The sequence below is a fragment of the Meriones unguiculatus genome, chromosome 21, assembly GCF_030254825.1.
Source record: "Meriones unguiculatus strain TT.TT164.6M chromosome 21, Bangor_MerUng_6.1, whole genome shotgun sequence".
Lineage (NCBI taxonomy): Eukaryota > Metazoa > Chordata > Mammalia > Rodentia > Muridae > Meriones > Meriones unguiculatus.
The window spans coordinates 45606404-45621665 of NC_083368.1; the positions used below are offsets into that span (position 1 = coordinate 45606404).

Consider the following 15262-nt stretch of genomic DNA (forward strand, 5'->3'; position numbering starts at 1 on the left):
GTTATTAAGTGTTCAAAGTTTACTCAAGTACAAACTAAACAGATTAGATGGCTCATTACTTTAATTTTAATCTTTCATTTAATTTTATTTTATATGTGTGTGAATGTACATTTGTGTCTGTGTATATGTCTGTATGGAGGTAGGTAGGTAGGTATTTTGATATTGAGTCTTGTCTAGCTCAGACTAGTCTGAAACTTTCTAAGTAGCTGAAAATGAGCTTGAACTTTTGATCCTCTTGCCTACATCTCCCCTGTGCTGGGACAGGAAGCATGGGGCCTGTGCCTGGTTTACATGGCCCGGGGCTCAAATCTAGGGCTTTGTGTATGCTAGGCAAAAGCACTCTATCAAATAAGATTCATATCTCACCTGTACTTGCTCCCTTAGTGCTTAATGTCGAAGCCTTTCATAATTGCTCCATTCTAACTTCTGTTGAAATCTTCATTTCATACAGTGTCTGGTAGAATCATTGGAGAGATCATCAACGTCTATGTAGCTGATATAGAATTCGTATTAATTGTAAGCTTATATAAGATGTACAGACATACTGAAATTTTCATTCATCAATAAAGATTATGGCTTCAAATCCTTCACACTTTCTTTACACCTCAATTCAACAAATTCATTTTTTTCTGAGAACCATTTGATATATTTTTCTAAACTTGTCTTTATGTAAAGTTTCAGTCCTTAGATCAGTACAGACTATGTGCTATTTGTCTTTCCATCTATTTATAATACTTTAAAAGAAAAAGTATCAAACACAAGACTCACAACTCTAAAAGGAATAAGATATATGACTAGCATAATTTCACGAAACAATGAGTTATTAAACATAATTTGTGGAATTTACTATGTGAGCCTCTATTTAGGTCAAACAATCTAGTAAGCACACTATCATGAAAAACATTTTCTTTTTACCATATTAACTATAATTTAATATAAAGTACGTCAATGTTCATGCTTTAGGGCGTAATTTGGTTACCAGCTGGGGTCAGGGAGAAATTTTCCCCATAGTGCCGTATTGGCAATTACTATAGGAATAGAGAGAGCAAGAGAGTGAGTCAGGGGGTTACGTGGCTCTCTGAAGCATCTGGTATTGGATGCTTTCGGAGTGGGAATCCAGGGTAAGATGAAACAGGCAATTGTCCTTGTGTGTCAATTTTGATATTCCTATGAGCTGCCAGGATGACACTCCTGCCACTAGGGAGGGATTTCCTATGAACAGATGTCACTTACAGTATTATGGGGGCTATCTATCTCAACAAATAATTGCTTGGCACTTCTGCCCTATGGCAAGGGTCTGAAAATGTGTTATGGTGAGAGCACACCAGACAAGCAGATGGGCACAGAAAAGAGAGAGAGAGAGAGAGAGAGAGAGAGAGAGAGAGAATCCAAGCACAAGTACATGGAGCCTGCAGCACACGTGTGAAGTCCAGGCGGGATGTCTGAAGCAGATGTCTCTCCTCAGCTTCCATCAGTGAAGCCCCGAGTCAGGACGCTCCAGTCATCCACCGTTTAGAAGTTCTGCGTTAAAATTTGCTTAAACGAGTCTTAGAGTTCAGTTTATGGAAACAAAGAAACCCTGTCTTTTTGTTACATGCAACAATTCTTCAATGATCATGATTGCCTTCTTACTTAATGACTAAAACTGACCTGAAACTATCAACACTAATGCCTCCCTTCCCACAAACCACAGCCACGACCACCACACCAGAAAAGAAAGAGGGAGAAAGAGAAAGAGAGGTGGGGGAACAAAAAGAACCTAGGTTGGGATAAGAGGATGGGCACAGAGTCTGACAATGAGTGACAAAGGACAATTGACAGGAGACCTGCCGGAGATAGACAGCAAGACAGGAGAAAAAATGTCCTTTTAAAATATCAATAAGAGAATCAAAGAAGGCAAGATCCTTTTTCTGTTAAAAGGGGAAAAGTTAATAACAGTGAAGAAAGAGAAGGCAATCTGCTCCCATGGCAAGGGAAGAAAAGGAGATAAAGGTAGAATCTGAAAGTAACAATTTTTAATAAGTTTAACATCTATTTTACTGCTGCTAATTATTCATTTCCTAGATTAGTTTTTTTTTGTAATATTTAAACTGTTTGCTCCATTAACGGCCTAACTGGATCTTGAGCACTAGATAGACCTTTTTGCTTCCAATAAGTACTTAGCTGGAAACACAGGGAAGGTGTTTTTGATCACAACAATCAGGAAGAGAGGGTTCTTTTCTAAAATAGTTCTAAATGTAGGAGAATGGAGAGAGATAGTAGTGAATATATTTTACCACACTTTTTGAAAAGAGTTAAGCTCTCCATCAGAATCAGATAAAGCTCAAAGACCTTACTGACACGTGTCTTTGACCGTAAGAAGATACGTGTCATAACTGCTTTGAAAGTTCTCTAGACAAAAATAATTGCAGCATTCAGTAATGTCTGAGAACTGTTTCCACTGAGCACTGCTCAGGCTCTGGAGCACAGCCAAACATGATTCTTCAGGAAAACTCTAGGCTTGGCTGCCTGTTATTCCTTGGTATGATCTTTTAATCTTAAGGGACAGTGAAAGAGCTCCGTCGTCCATTTTTATCACAGTAATACTATTTCGTTTCCCTCTGTTTAAGAAAGTTTTCAGAATCCATGCTTAATCTTTAATATGAAAAACACCGTACAGGGTACTTGTGGAGACCATCTCAAATGTTCCTATCTGAATCGCAGCTATTATCCAGCTGAGAAAAGTAGAATGTAGAAGAGATTGCCTAAGGAGCAGTCTTGTCATTTTACTCACTCTTCCCAATCCTCATATCAAGAAACGCAAAAGATTAAAGATTCACGACCCTTCTTCAATCAGCATAAGGACACGAAAATGAAAGGACACGGAAGAACTCCAGGAGCTGTGCTTGTTCACTGGGGAGAAGGGCACCACAGTCATGTCACATTTACTTCGTGATTTGTCTCTGGGAGCATGTGGCAGGACAGATTGAATAGGAGCGAAACTGGAAACAAGGACATTAATGTGAAGCACTATGGTAATACATCTGAGAAATTATGATGACCTAGACTGGGCAGATGGCAGTACCCCTAGAGAGAGCTGGACAGAATTGAAAACAATTTGCAAAGGGTAGGGGATGTTATATTACACCAACAGGGATGGAGGAGAGAAATAAAGGAAAGAATGGCGCCAGCTTCAAGGTTTGAGCAAATACACAGCTAAGAAGGCAGTTCTGAAGTACAACACAAAAAAGAACAAATTACTGGATACAGACCACATTGCTACCTTGGACTCCATTGAGTCTGCACCTAAATCAAAATTATATGTAATCTGGGAGCATTTTCATTTAAGCCATGATAATGCATAGATTTGTCTACAGTAGTGTGAAAAGCCAAAAACAGAGAGATTCCAGAATAGAACGGTTAGAAAAGTTGTTTGTTTATTAAATATTTTATAGACTCCCATTGGCTTTAATTCACCAAGGCCACACCTATAAATGGGACAAAGTATTTTTTAAAGCAACTTCTATTTCCAGTGGGTATGTCAAAATGGATATACTTCTTTTAGCTAGAAAACCATGAACAGCAGCAGGATCCCCAGTATAATAGGTTAAATATTTTCCAATACTTTGAAAAAGTACATGGAAAATAGACAGTACGACATGAGAATAAATTCCTGGAAAACATGAGAGGTTCAATAGGTGTGGAGAGTGGGAGGAAGTACAGAGAGCTCAGTGGAAGAGGAGCAGAGAATGAGAATGTCTCTCCCTGACCCTTGTTAATTCAAATGCTGATTTCCCCCAACTCTCTGGTTTCAATCTGGATATTTCATTGTGATACTCATTATAAGCATCCTGTCTCAACCCTTGTGTAAACAGGACAAAATAAAGCAACTAGATACAATGTTGTGCAATGGGAGGAGCCAGAGGACAGGAAAGAGGGGAGGAGCTAGAGAGCAGGAAAGCAGTGGGAGGAGAAGGGGCAAGGAAGAGGGAGGAGAGCAGAGCTGAAGGAGAGATCTTGGAAGACGTGGATCATGAACCAGACCTAAGATTTCACAAAAAGCAAGTATAATGTGGGAAATCTAAATGTTAGGAAACTGAGGGCTTGGAGGTTTAGGAGGGAGTAAATATTGCCCACCATTGTGTTCTAGGTTAACTAAAAACCCAGCCTCTGTGTGGTGATTTGGTTACAGCTGCTGAGGATTAACAGCAGCATTACTAGAAGATAAACAAATAGTAAATATTAATCGTCACCTACAACACTACTGTAAATTGGAGGCAATGAAAACACAGAAAATGGAAAGTGTGTTTTCTGGCTAAGATAGCCAGCAAGTGAAAACTGATTCTGCCAAAGCTGCTGCTGACACAGAGGATGCAGTGGTCAGAACGGGCATCTCAAAAAACTTGCAGAACATCAATGCGTCAGATCTAAACTTTAGAAAATTCAAGGTGGAGCTGAAAAAGTGGAAACTCTTAAAAACCCGGTCGTTAAAAACAATTAACAACCAAGCAACACATGTTAGTTCCTTGCGTCTTGCATGTGGTTATATGTTAATAGTAAGGATTTATTTGGAAAGAAAATAATGCCATTTCCCTCTTTCTCAACTATGTTTGCTTGAAACTTGACTCTCTGGGTCAAGGATCTTTTATAAGGATAATTACAAACTAGAAATAATTCAGATTCAGCTAGTCCTTACTTTTTTTGTCAGTAAAGAATCAATGGAGCCAACAATACATGTCAATCAAAAATGCAACAAATATCCACATACACTGACATAAAAAATTAAATAGAAATAAATAATACAGTGGAATAAAATAATTAGAACTGAGAACTGTTCACAACTGAAAATGGACAAATTCATTGTATCTTCTCTGTCCATTATCTTATTCTAACAGAACTTATTTTGTTGAACCCGGTGATGCATTTTCTAGAGCCTCTTGTATAAATGAGAGTTCATCATGATACACTAACAGCTAAAAAAAAAAAAAAAAAAAAAAAAAGTGGTCAGTCAAGGAAAAGTTGAAAATGAGCAGCAATCTCTGCTTTTATGGAGGTGATTATAAACCTAAAGTTAAAAAAGTCTTCCATAGTTCAAAGAGAGTAAAAGGAAATTAGGGTAAAACTGCAAGGCAATAATAGGGAAGGGAAACTCTTGATTTTCTAAATTCTCTGGTTGCGGCAACACGTCAGGAAGACCTGTGTAATTTTCTCTGCTTCACTAGCTGACGCCTCCTTGACGCTGCTGTTGCTTAGTAGGAATTGTCACAGCCCTTCTACACCCAAGGACTCTAACTGAACAGGTAACTCCCACACTGACTAGTCACAGCTCTTGGGTGAACCATTTGTTCAGAGCCTAAGCTCTTGGGTGCCGTGTACGGTGTAGCTTCAGGAACAGATCTGATGGGGATGTAAGGGAATAAAGAAAAAATAAACACACACACACCCAGCAAAGGTGGCCCCAGTGGACTACCCTCTCTGATGGAGAAACCTCGGCTCTCAGGAAGCTCAGCGTGTCTCTAGTATACAGTTGACCAGGGAGGCAGAGTTAGTGCTGAATTGTTGCTTTGAGCTGGATCATGAGGCAGATAAATAAGGAGCCAGGGCTGATTGTACATGGAAGACAGGTTTAGCTAATCTCAGTAAAAGGAGTCTCTGTAGAACAATCTTCAGGCCATTAATATCCAAGAAGCAGAAAGCTGTGGTGGACATTTTCTGCGCATACTATCAGAATCTGCACACGAATCAGGCTTTGCAACTCCCACGGAGATGAGGCATTGGATTTCCTGCTGTGTTCAAGCCTAGGTCAACAGCACACATTCACTCTGGACTTCATTCACTCAGAGCCCCATTGGCTCCCCACATCTCCAGTTTTCTTATGCCTTAGATGTCCAGAATGGATTGTGAGGCTTAGACCAGGGGCAGTTCACAGCAATGCTCAACTGAAAAGATGAGGAAAGGGAAGACCCTAACAGTTGATTGCACAACAAAAGCAGAAGGAAGGATTTAGCAGCTTAAAGGGATTGAAGTCTTGAAGCTAGTTAAGGATTTTTTTTTTTTTTTTTTTTTTTTTTTTTGGCAATAGTAGCAGGAGAAGCCAATCCAGTCTCCTCTGGGATGTGCTGACATGATTGGGCCACATTCACACTATCATTATTGGGGTCTCAAAAACTCTAGATCTTAACTGGACCCCAGTTAAGTCACACTTCTCCCGTCTAAATTGCAGAACTGTAACCCAAGTCAAATAGTTGAACTGAGGAATTCAATGGAATCAGGCAGTTAGAGCGGTAACCCCCCAAATGGAAGAACTCGTTAGTGTAAACAGGTACCAAAGGATGTGACCAAGGCACTGGATGGAAAGGCACAGGCCCAGTAGGCTTGTCCCCTCTTCTCACTTGCATGCATGAATACAAATGGATAAGATTACCAGACACAAATTCTCTAGCATTTAAAGCTGCCAGGATTTTCCTTTTGGCTGTGTATCTCCTCAGTCTGCAGGGTCCAGCTCCATGCCTTTTGGATACCTTCTTACACATGGTCCATCTCAGCCACCTGCTGCAGCCACCTGGTGGCAGTCATCTTGGTGCTGAGACATGGCTGTGCCCATGTCAACAACCCATATTACTCAGGACTTCATTCACCCAGAGCTTCCTCTCCTCCCCACACTTGGGTTATATATATATATATTTTTTTTCACAAGGTCGTGGGTGTATAACACATTTTGCATAGACAGTACCATGAAAATCAGGGAGGTTTCCAGACTGCTTGAATGTGGGTTTGCTATCAAGCCAGATGTAACTCAGCAAAGCTGCCCCTTAGCTTCATCTACTGCTCACTATCAGGTATCTGGAGCTACATTTGCTTGCGTCTGAACTGTGTGTGTCCCATCCTCCTAGCCAAAGAACTTACGGAAAAACAACAACAACAAAACATATGTCTGTTATGATCAAGAACTACAGACAAAGTGTATTTGTGATTCTGCATTCCAGATTTTATCTTCTGTAATTTCTGTCTCTTTTATCAACACTAAAGGCAGAAGGACTTTTCAAGTATGTAAAGCTTAAGGTATAAAATATAGGCCAACTTGACACAATCTCTCTCTTTCTCTCTCTCGCTCTCTCTCTCTCTGTCAGTCTGAGCTTTATTTTAAAAGTGGGGCTTCAAGAATTCTTTGAAATAGGTAACTTCTAAAGAGTGTCCAGCATAAATTTAAATGAGATCCATATCTAAGATAACCAGATCTTACAGGCTACTTAACAACTTTAGAACATTCAAAGTACAAATGGAAAATGGGATCTAAGCATGGAAGACTTAGAGGCTAATCTTGTGATTCAAGGTTTTCCATTGTTTGCTCTTGTTTTTAAGTTTTAACTGTGTATCTGGGTTAATATCTTTAACAAACAACTTCTAGTGTTTCTTTTTTTTGTTTTTCCCTTTTTCTTTTTCTGCATCCAACTCCATTCCCAGCAGCTCTCTTAACCCAGGGCACCAAGAAACGTAAGACAAAAGTCAACACTGAAAAAAAAAATGTGAAGAAGTTCTTAGCAGGCCAAGCAGAAGTAAAATGTTTTCTCAAAAGAAAAAGCACATGCGGATAGATAAATAGGCAGAAAGACATACCGGAGGGAGAAAATAAAGGCAAAATGAAACATACAAGCAGATCCTGATTCCCTATTCTGAGACAAGTCATTAGTTACATAATCGAATGTAGCACACAGTTTGCAGAAGTCTGTAAATGGCTGTAGAAAAGGCATAAGCAAGAGAGACTTTTGTCTGTCCCACACAGAGCTCTGCCAGCACTGAGTACAGCAGAATAGGAGAACCAGTGGTTTACAGATAATCTTCCAGGCCTCTGAGGGCAAGGAGTCTCTCATCCGGCCTCTGAGGTTCCTCAGCACCAAACAGTGGCACTGCCACCGTTAAAACGGGCTCTGGCAAGGAACCGAAACCAGCCTCGCTGTTTTTATGTATGTAAATAAGGGGCATTCAAGTGAGTATAGCTTGTGCAACTAGATAAAAGACCACAAGAGAGGAACAAAGGAGGGTGCACAAGGAGGAGAGTGGATGTGAATGAGCAGGTGGAAGAAAAGCAAAATGAAATAATAATAAAATAAACCCTGCTTCAAAAATGGTAACGCTCATATGCTAATCCATTTCCAAAAATTAAAAAGCTCCTGACCCTGTTAGCTAGAGCTTAGGCTGGAAGTGGGACAGCCAAGCATCAGAAAAGGGACCTTTTCAGAGACATGGATACTTTCTCCATAGCCATCACTGTCTCTGAGAGTTTGCCCAGAAAGGCAAACTGTGGCTCTTTTAACTATACAGATAAATGTTTACTTCAGTTTCTTCCAGATCTCTTACTGCTTGCCATTCCCAGTGACATTTATAAGTGCTGGAAAGATGGCGGGGAAATTCATGAAAACTAATATTGTTATACAAGAAAAACGTATATATTTTTTCTTCTAAATTTTGCTTGTCTACACATAATCAACAAAATTAAACCAGACTCTGTAAGAGGAGTTCGCCATCTTGGTACCTATAGTCACATTCAGCACTGGAATGGCTTATAATATAGACTTAGAAAGAAATACTCTTTTGTTGATTAAAGAATGCCTGCACTTCTTTGGAGGAAGGGAGCTGTGTTTTTCTCTCATTCAATACAATATTTTCAGGTTCCTTCTTTAACGGAAATTTTCATAATTTCATTTTAATTAGCTGTGACAGCACAGGTCTCTAAGAATCTGAATCTTCTACAGTGATGTGACGGAAGGTGTGAAAGTCAATAGTATTGGTTGGTTGATGACTTCAAATACAGCTTCTTAGTGGGACACACTTTTGTACAGTCAAGATAGATGAAGAAGCTCTTTAAATACAGAAATCTAAGTCTCATTGTGTCATAGGTGTTTCCTCGGGACTCAAAAGATACCGGCATACGCTAACAAAAGAGAATTAAGAAAAAGCATCTGTGGTGTCTGTCGACATCTCTGGTCCACACTGTGCAGCCTGTAGGCTCAACACTAATTTGAGGTCTCCCGGTTTCAAAAAACGGATCCTGCTCTGTACGTGAGACAGATTTTTCCATTTCAGATAAATAACAAAAATGTCACAAATGGAGATTATATCTGGATCAAATCAACTTCAAGTGTTCATAACAAACTTGACAAAGTTTAGCTTAATGCACAAAAAAATAGCCTAAATTCTTCCACCCTGCAGCAGTAGGTCTCACCGCCTGCACTGCGGCCTAACAGAACAGTAACAAGCAACGAAATCAGGCGTCTTGGCGATTTCCTGTTAATAGCTTACAAACCAGATATCCCCAACCCACCTCCAGTTTTGATAACCTGACTCTTCCCAGTGACGCTGCTTATAGCTACAACATGGAATGCCCAACCACTGTGAGCTGAGCGTAGCACTTACCGCCTTGGTCACACCGACCAGGTCAAGGGATAGACATGTGATTCCAGAAAGTCCTGGTTAGAACTTTCCATGATGGAGCTCAACTAACTGCAGCCCCCATTCCATTTGCCACCAGCTGTGAGAAAGTGGACCTCGAGGAGCTGAAGGCTGCAAAGAGGAATCAGCTTAAGAACAAAGGTGGTATACAGAAAGGAGACGCACAGATGAGACCTTCGAGATACTTGAAATTCTGGTTCCAGTACTGGCCTCGTCTCAGCTTTCCTTCCTGGTTATTGGAGCCAATAAATTATGTCCTTGGCTTAATCTACTTCAGATTGGACTGTTTGTTTTATAAATCATGGTGGACCTTACTAATAAAGCCAGGGAAAAGCAGGTGAGTAACTACACTCATTCATCATTGCCCTGGCCACGAAATAGTGATGCTCTTTGCTAGTCAAGCAGTTCTCAGTATCTCCAGGCCTCAGTTCATTATCCATAAAATGGGACTTGTTACTTTGCTGGAATACTGAACATTTCAGTAATGGATGTAAAGTGCTTAACCCAATGCCATTTCATAGTACTTGCTTAATTGGTGCTTAAAAAGAAGGGTTCTTTCTATCGTAAGGGTGTGGAGACAGTAATGAATTCCTAAGGACACGTTTTATGGACTTAAGGACTGTATGTGCTTTCTCCATCAGAAGTTTGCCCACTTCAAACACAGCTTTAGAAAGAAATCATAAAGACAAAGCAGAAAGGTTTAAACTGAAGGTCAGAAAGAACTGTAAACCAAACATATGGGTTATCATCCAAGCAATGGCTTTTGGATGTTTGATTAGAATAAATTTCATTCAAAATGTGTTAAAAAGTTAATGGTATAGTAAAAGTTTAAGTCTAGATATAAAGTACACAAAAAGTGTCTCAAAGACAATTTAATTGGGTATTTTCTAAAAATGGGTCTGTTAAGCCTTCTCTGATACCACCCAGCTCACACACAGTACTGAGCAGTCTCACCATCACAACCATCATCCTTTCTGAGTATTTATTTTCCTACTTTTACCCTAGAATTACAGATCAACACTATGATTAAATGTTTATGTTCAAAAGTCGTAGGTGAGAAATAACCTGAACTCTAGAAATTCTTCCAAGAGCAGAAGAGGTGACCTACACACTAGCTTCTATCATCTGGCAGGTGATCTACCCACCACTAATCCTGGGATCATCCTCAAGCTAACTGCTCTCAACTCCCACCCTAGTGCAAAACATTCTGCTTCCAATATGTTCGCTGCCTGCAAAGACAGAGACTACAAAAGACAACCCCAAAACTTAACTCTTTTTCAGCATAATTGTCTTTCACCTTTAATAGCTCAGCCAAAGAATCCTTGATCCGGTCTAGTGACACAAAACCAGTATACACAGGTCAAGAATTCTACAGAACATATTCCTCCTGAATACCACTTATTTCAGCAGAGAGGGCTTTTCTAAAGTTCCTGGGGTCAAGGATCTTCCTACCTATACAAGGCATCATCGATTGCTTTGGAGAATTGAACAAGGTGACATGGAAGTCATTGGTACACTATAGAAAGCTTGGAAGCATCAATTGGGGGTGTGTCATATTGTTAGCACGCTGAGAGTGGAGATGGTGAGAACAGGAAAGAGACACACGTAGTGATGCATCCTCACCCTCATACCTCCGCGCTACTCAGTGAGATACTTAATGGGGATTGCAAAGCGCTACAAGAAACCAGGACAAGGCCCTGGATGTTTATTCCTATTTTTCATCAGCTTTCAAATGCACTTTAAACATGGGTCTTTAGAGGCACTTACCTACTGTGCTTGTTTAGAAAGTATAGCTCTAGAAGTAGATAGATATATACCTTGGAAAATGAAGGTAACTGACTTGAAGAAAATTCAGATCTTCCTGGGAAAAGACTGTGCAACATGGATTTGTATGAAAACCGCATGTGAAATTTAGTCTGCTGGGCCCTGGATTCCAGACCGAGTGGAAGTCTCAGCTCATTTTCTCTTAATTGTGCTTTTGGCTGAAATTGTGGTCCAGTTAAAGCTTTTAGCATATTTTTTCTTCTTTTCTTCTTACTGTTAGTAGATTTGAGTGTGCGGAGGGTGCTCTGCAAAATATGTGCAAAGAAATTATTATCTTTTAGCACCTCACGTTACATGATAAAAAAAAAAATAAATGCCCCAAATAGTAGGAAGGCATCTATAAAAAACAGACTCGTTCGTTAGTGGCTGTAGTTGGCCCATGAAGACACAATTCTTAATGCTTAGGTTAAAAAAAAAAAAAAAGATGAGAAGAAACAGTTGGCATTCGGCTAACAATTGTGTTTGGAGATTTGTGCCTGACTTTGTTATTCTGAGCAAAGCCAGGGTACCAGTCTCTTGGGATTATGTACAAAGGCAAGGAAAAAAGTGGACATGCACAAGCCTCAAAGGTGACTGCTGGGTTAATAAAACAGTCTGTTTTCTGTTCACCCACCCTTGCTCTCTGTGTGCAAGTATATTAAAATATGTCAAAAGGAAAACCATTCGTTGTGCAAAAAATAATTCAACGACCAGTCACAACCTCCAGCTGGTGGAGTGCCTTGGCGCGTTTCAGCACACTAACAAGTGACCCGCACAGCTCCCCGGATGAAAGTTGTGTCCTCATTAAAGGAGAAACAAACACAAAATAGGAACAACAGCCCACAATGGACAGCGCATCTCCCCCAGACCGAGGAGAGCTGTTCTCGGGGTAACCTCTTAAACGGCAATGAAAGTGAAATGAGGATCGCTGGAGGACTGTGTCTAGCGAACCGCCATTCAAGCCCCGCTCCATACAGAAGGCGTCTTTTTCCTTCTGGTCTTTATAAACTTGGACCATGTAAGACACTGTAACAGTGTGAAGTGACCAGATTAATCCAACACCCTAGGGGATTCAGAATGCTGTCAAGTTCTATCTTTGAATAACCCTTCACGTTTAAACTCTGCTTTTTATATGTCGTACCCACCTTTCCACCTTTTCTAATTTTTTTTCTCTAGGAATTTATTTCACCGTTAGGACTCTGCAAAGACAAAAAAGAAAAAGTCATTGCTGTTCAACTCATGATGCATCATTAGAAGGCTGCACTGTATTAGGTGCCCATTGTGACAGGGATTGTACCCAAACTCAGCACAGTCTATACAATAAAAATGTACCTTCAAAGAGAAACGAGCTGGGCAGTGGTGGTACACATCTTTAATCCCAGGACACTTTCAAGACAAAGGCAGGTGGATTTTTATGTGTTCGAGGCCATCCTGGTCTACAGAGCAAAGAAAAACCAACTGGGAGTGAGATAGTAAGGGAACAAGAGATGGAAATTATACCTAATTATCAGTGAGGTAGTAATGAATATTTCAATCTGGTCACTAGCAACATCTTTGCTAAGTTATTCTCATAACAATAAGCACGCAATATATCACACATCTGTTTACTCTTTTGCAATCCCCATCCCCCCAAGCAGACTACAAGAAAAACAAAACAGATTTATTTTTATTACATTTATTTGTACATATGTGTGTATCTGCATATGTGGGCCTGTGCTGGTCACTGTACATTCAATTCCCCAGACCCACATGCTGAAAAAAAGAGCGCTTACTCCCACAAGTCGTCCTCTGACCTGCACACATGTACCATGGCATGTGTGCACACACATACAAAGATAGATGCTAGATAGACAAACAAATAGATAGACAGACAGACAGACAGACAGACAGACAGACAGACAGATAGATTTTTAAAAATGAATTCTGGCCATACAATGGTGAGACATTCCCTTATTTCCAGCAGATCCCCAAGTTCCAGGGCAGCCTGGACTGTATACTAAATTTCAGGCTAGTCAAAACTACATAGTGAGATTATGTGGGGGAGGAGGGGAAGGCGGAAAAAGACTGGATGAAAACAGAACAGAATTCACTAAAAAAATAAGGGAGTGGAGTGGAGAGTGTGTAAATACAGGAAGTCCCAAGTTTACATTCTGAACACTTACTTCCTTTCACTTTAATGTTTTCTCCTTTATTTTTGTGGATTGAATTATATCCTCCCTACCTGCCCCCAACAGAATGTGGAAGCACTGTCACCTGATACCCGTAAATGATATCTTCTTTGAAACAGAGCCTTTCCTTGTACTATTTACACAGATTCAGATCGGGTTGTATTAGAACACTATAGAGTCCTTAACCTCTGTTGCTGGAAAAGAGGATGCAGAGAACACAGACACAGAAAACCCCTGAGGTAGGAAATTAGTTATTCTAGGAGAAACGTCTGCATTTCTCTCTATAAACCCTCAGTTATTTGATTTTTATTTCTGGACTTTAGTACTAGAAAAAATGTGTTTCTTTTGCATTAAACCACCCAGTTTGTGATAGTTGATTAGAACATTAGAGCATCATTTTATAAGGTGGAGTATGTCGTGTATTTTCTTCACATGATCTTCAGAAATATTGAACTGAAAGGCAATTCTCAAAAGTTCTTGTGAAATTAACTAATAGGTTCAACGTTGCTAAAACTGATTCTCATAAGGAGTAGATTAAGGGTCTGATCACCTCCCCCTGGGGGATGCAGCCTTACCAGTCCACAGAGAAAGATGATGCAACCAGTCCTGATGAGATCTGATAGGCTAGGGTCAAATAAAAGGGGAGGTGAACCTCCCCTATCAATGGACTAGGGGAGGGGCATAAGAGAAGAAGAGAGAGAGAGGGTAGAATTGGGAGGAGCTGAGGGAGGGGGCTACAGCCAGGACACAAATTGAATAAATTGTAATAAATGATAATAATGAAAAAGGAAAAAAGAGTTTAACACAATCTTTCTCATAATTCACTTATTGGTATATTGAAAGTAATTCACAGCCTCAAACCTTTTGTCTTTTAAAGTTGCCTGAAGTACACCAAGTTAGAAAACTGACTTGAAGAAGTTAGTACCTGCCAAGTGTGGACACAAAGTCAAAGTCTCAACAACCATGTGTTGTTCAGCATGTTCAAAGGTCTCTGAAGAGTATATTTAGAACATGCTATCCAAAACAAAGTTGGAAAAATAGAGTTCACACATGTAAATATGGAATTCTTATCTTAATAAGAATTATCATACCAGCACAATGTGGCTATCCCTGTTCTTAAAGCATTTGAATATTGTAATCCCACAATCATATTTGATACCTAGTACATGCTCCATAAGTTGCTGTTAATTATGTGATAGGCAAAATAGCCAGAGTTGAAGACATTAAGGTCCTCACTTTCAAAGATCCTAAGGAGGACCTAAATGTAATGGGGGAAAGGATATTTGAAATGGTATAAAGGCAGATGTATCAGAAAAGATAAACACTCTCACACACCGTTCTCTTAACTTCATTGAGATATGAGAAAGACATTAGGCTATTCAGCACCACTTCCATCTTAAAGGAATCATCCCCAGGAGGCAGTGAAGAGCAAGGTGAGAGTAGGCACAGGTTTGTTCACTTCAGACACAACTATCATGCTCTTTCTTAGGCAGATGGTTGGCTGGGGGCTTTACATACATTCATTTATTCAACACTGACAACAGTCCTGAATGGTAGAACAAATTAAAATCTCCCATTTTACTGGGAAAACTCAGGCATGGGAAGCATTGGGTGGGTAACTCAAACATAGATTTGCAATTATTTAGAGCCATGATGAACATAAATTATGATTATCATTTATGTGGTATTATTGGTATAATGTTCTTGTGGAATGTATAGAATTTACCCTTGTTCATTCGAATGCTGATTTATTTCTCTACCCACTATCTGGTTTCCATCCAGACATTGCATTGTGATGTTTATTCTAAGTATCACCTGTCTCAAGTTTGTGTAAACATGCTACCATTTGTTCTCTGTATTGT

The 15262-nt window shown here is 39.8% G+C and overlaps 1 protein-coding gene across 1 annotated transcript in view; it reads right to left on the bottom strand.

The window, feature by feature from the left end:
* The window catches only part of Tfec (transcription factor EC), a 169671-nt gene that overhangs the window by 113366 nt on the left and 41043 nt on the right, over positions 1–15262 (bottom strand). The window contains exons 2-3 of the mRNA XM_060373741.1: positions 12378–12431; positions 11247–11498 (exon numbers count right to left, since the gene is read on the bottom strand). Coding sequence (XP_060229724.1) covers positions 11247–11444 — 198 coding nt within the window. The 5' untranslated portion in view covers positions 11445–11498; positions 12378–12431. The remainder of the gene's footprint in view (positions 1–11246; positions 11499–12377; positions 12432–15262) is intronic.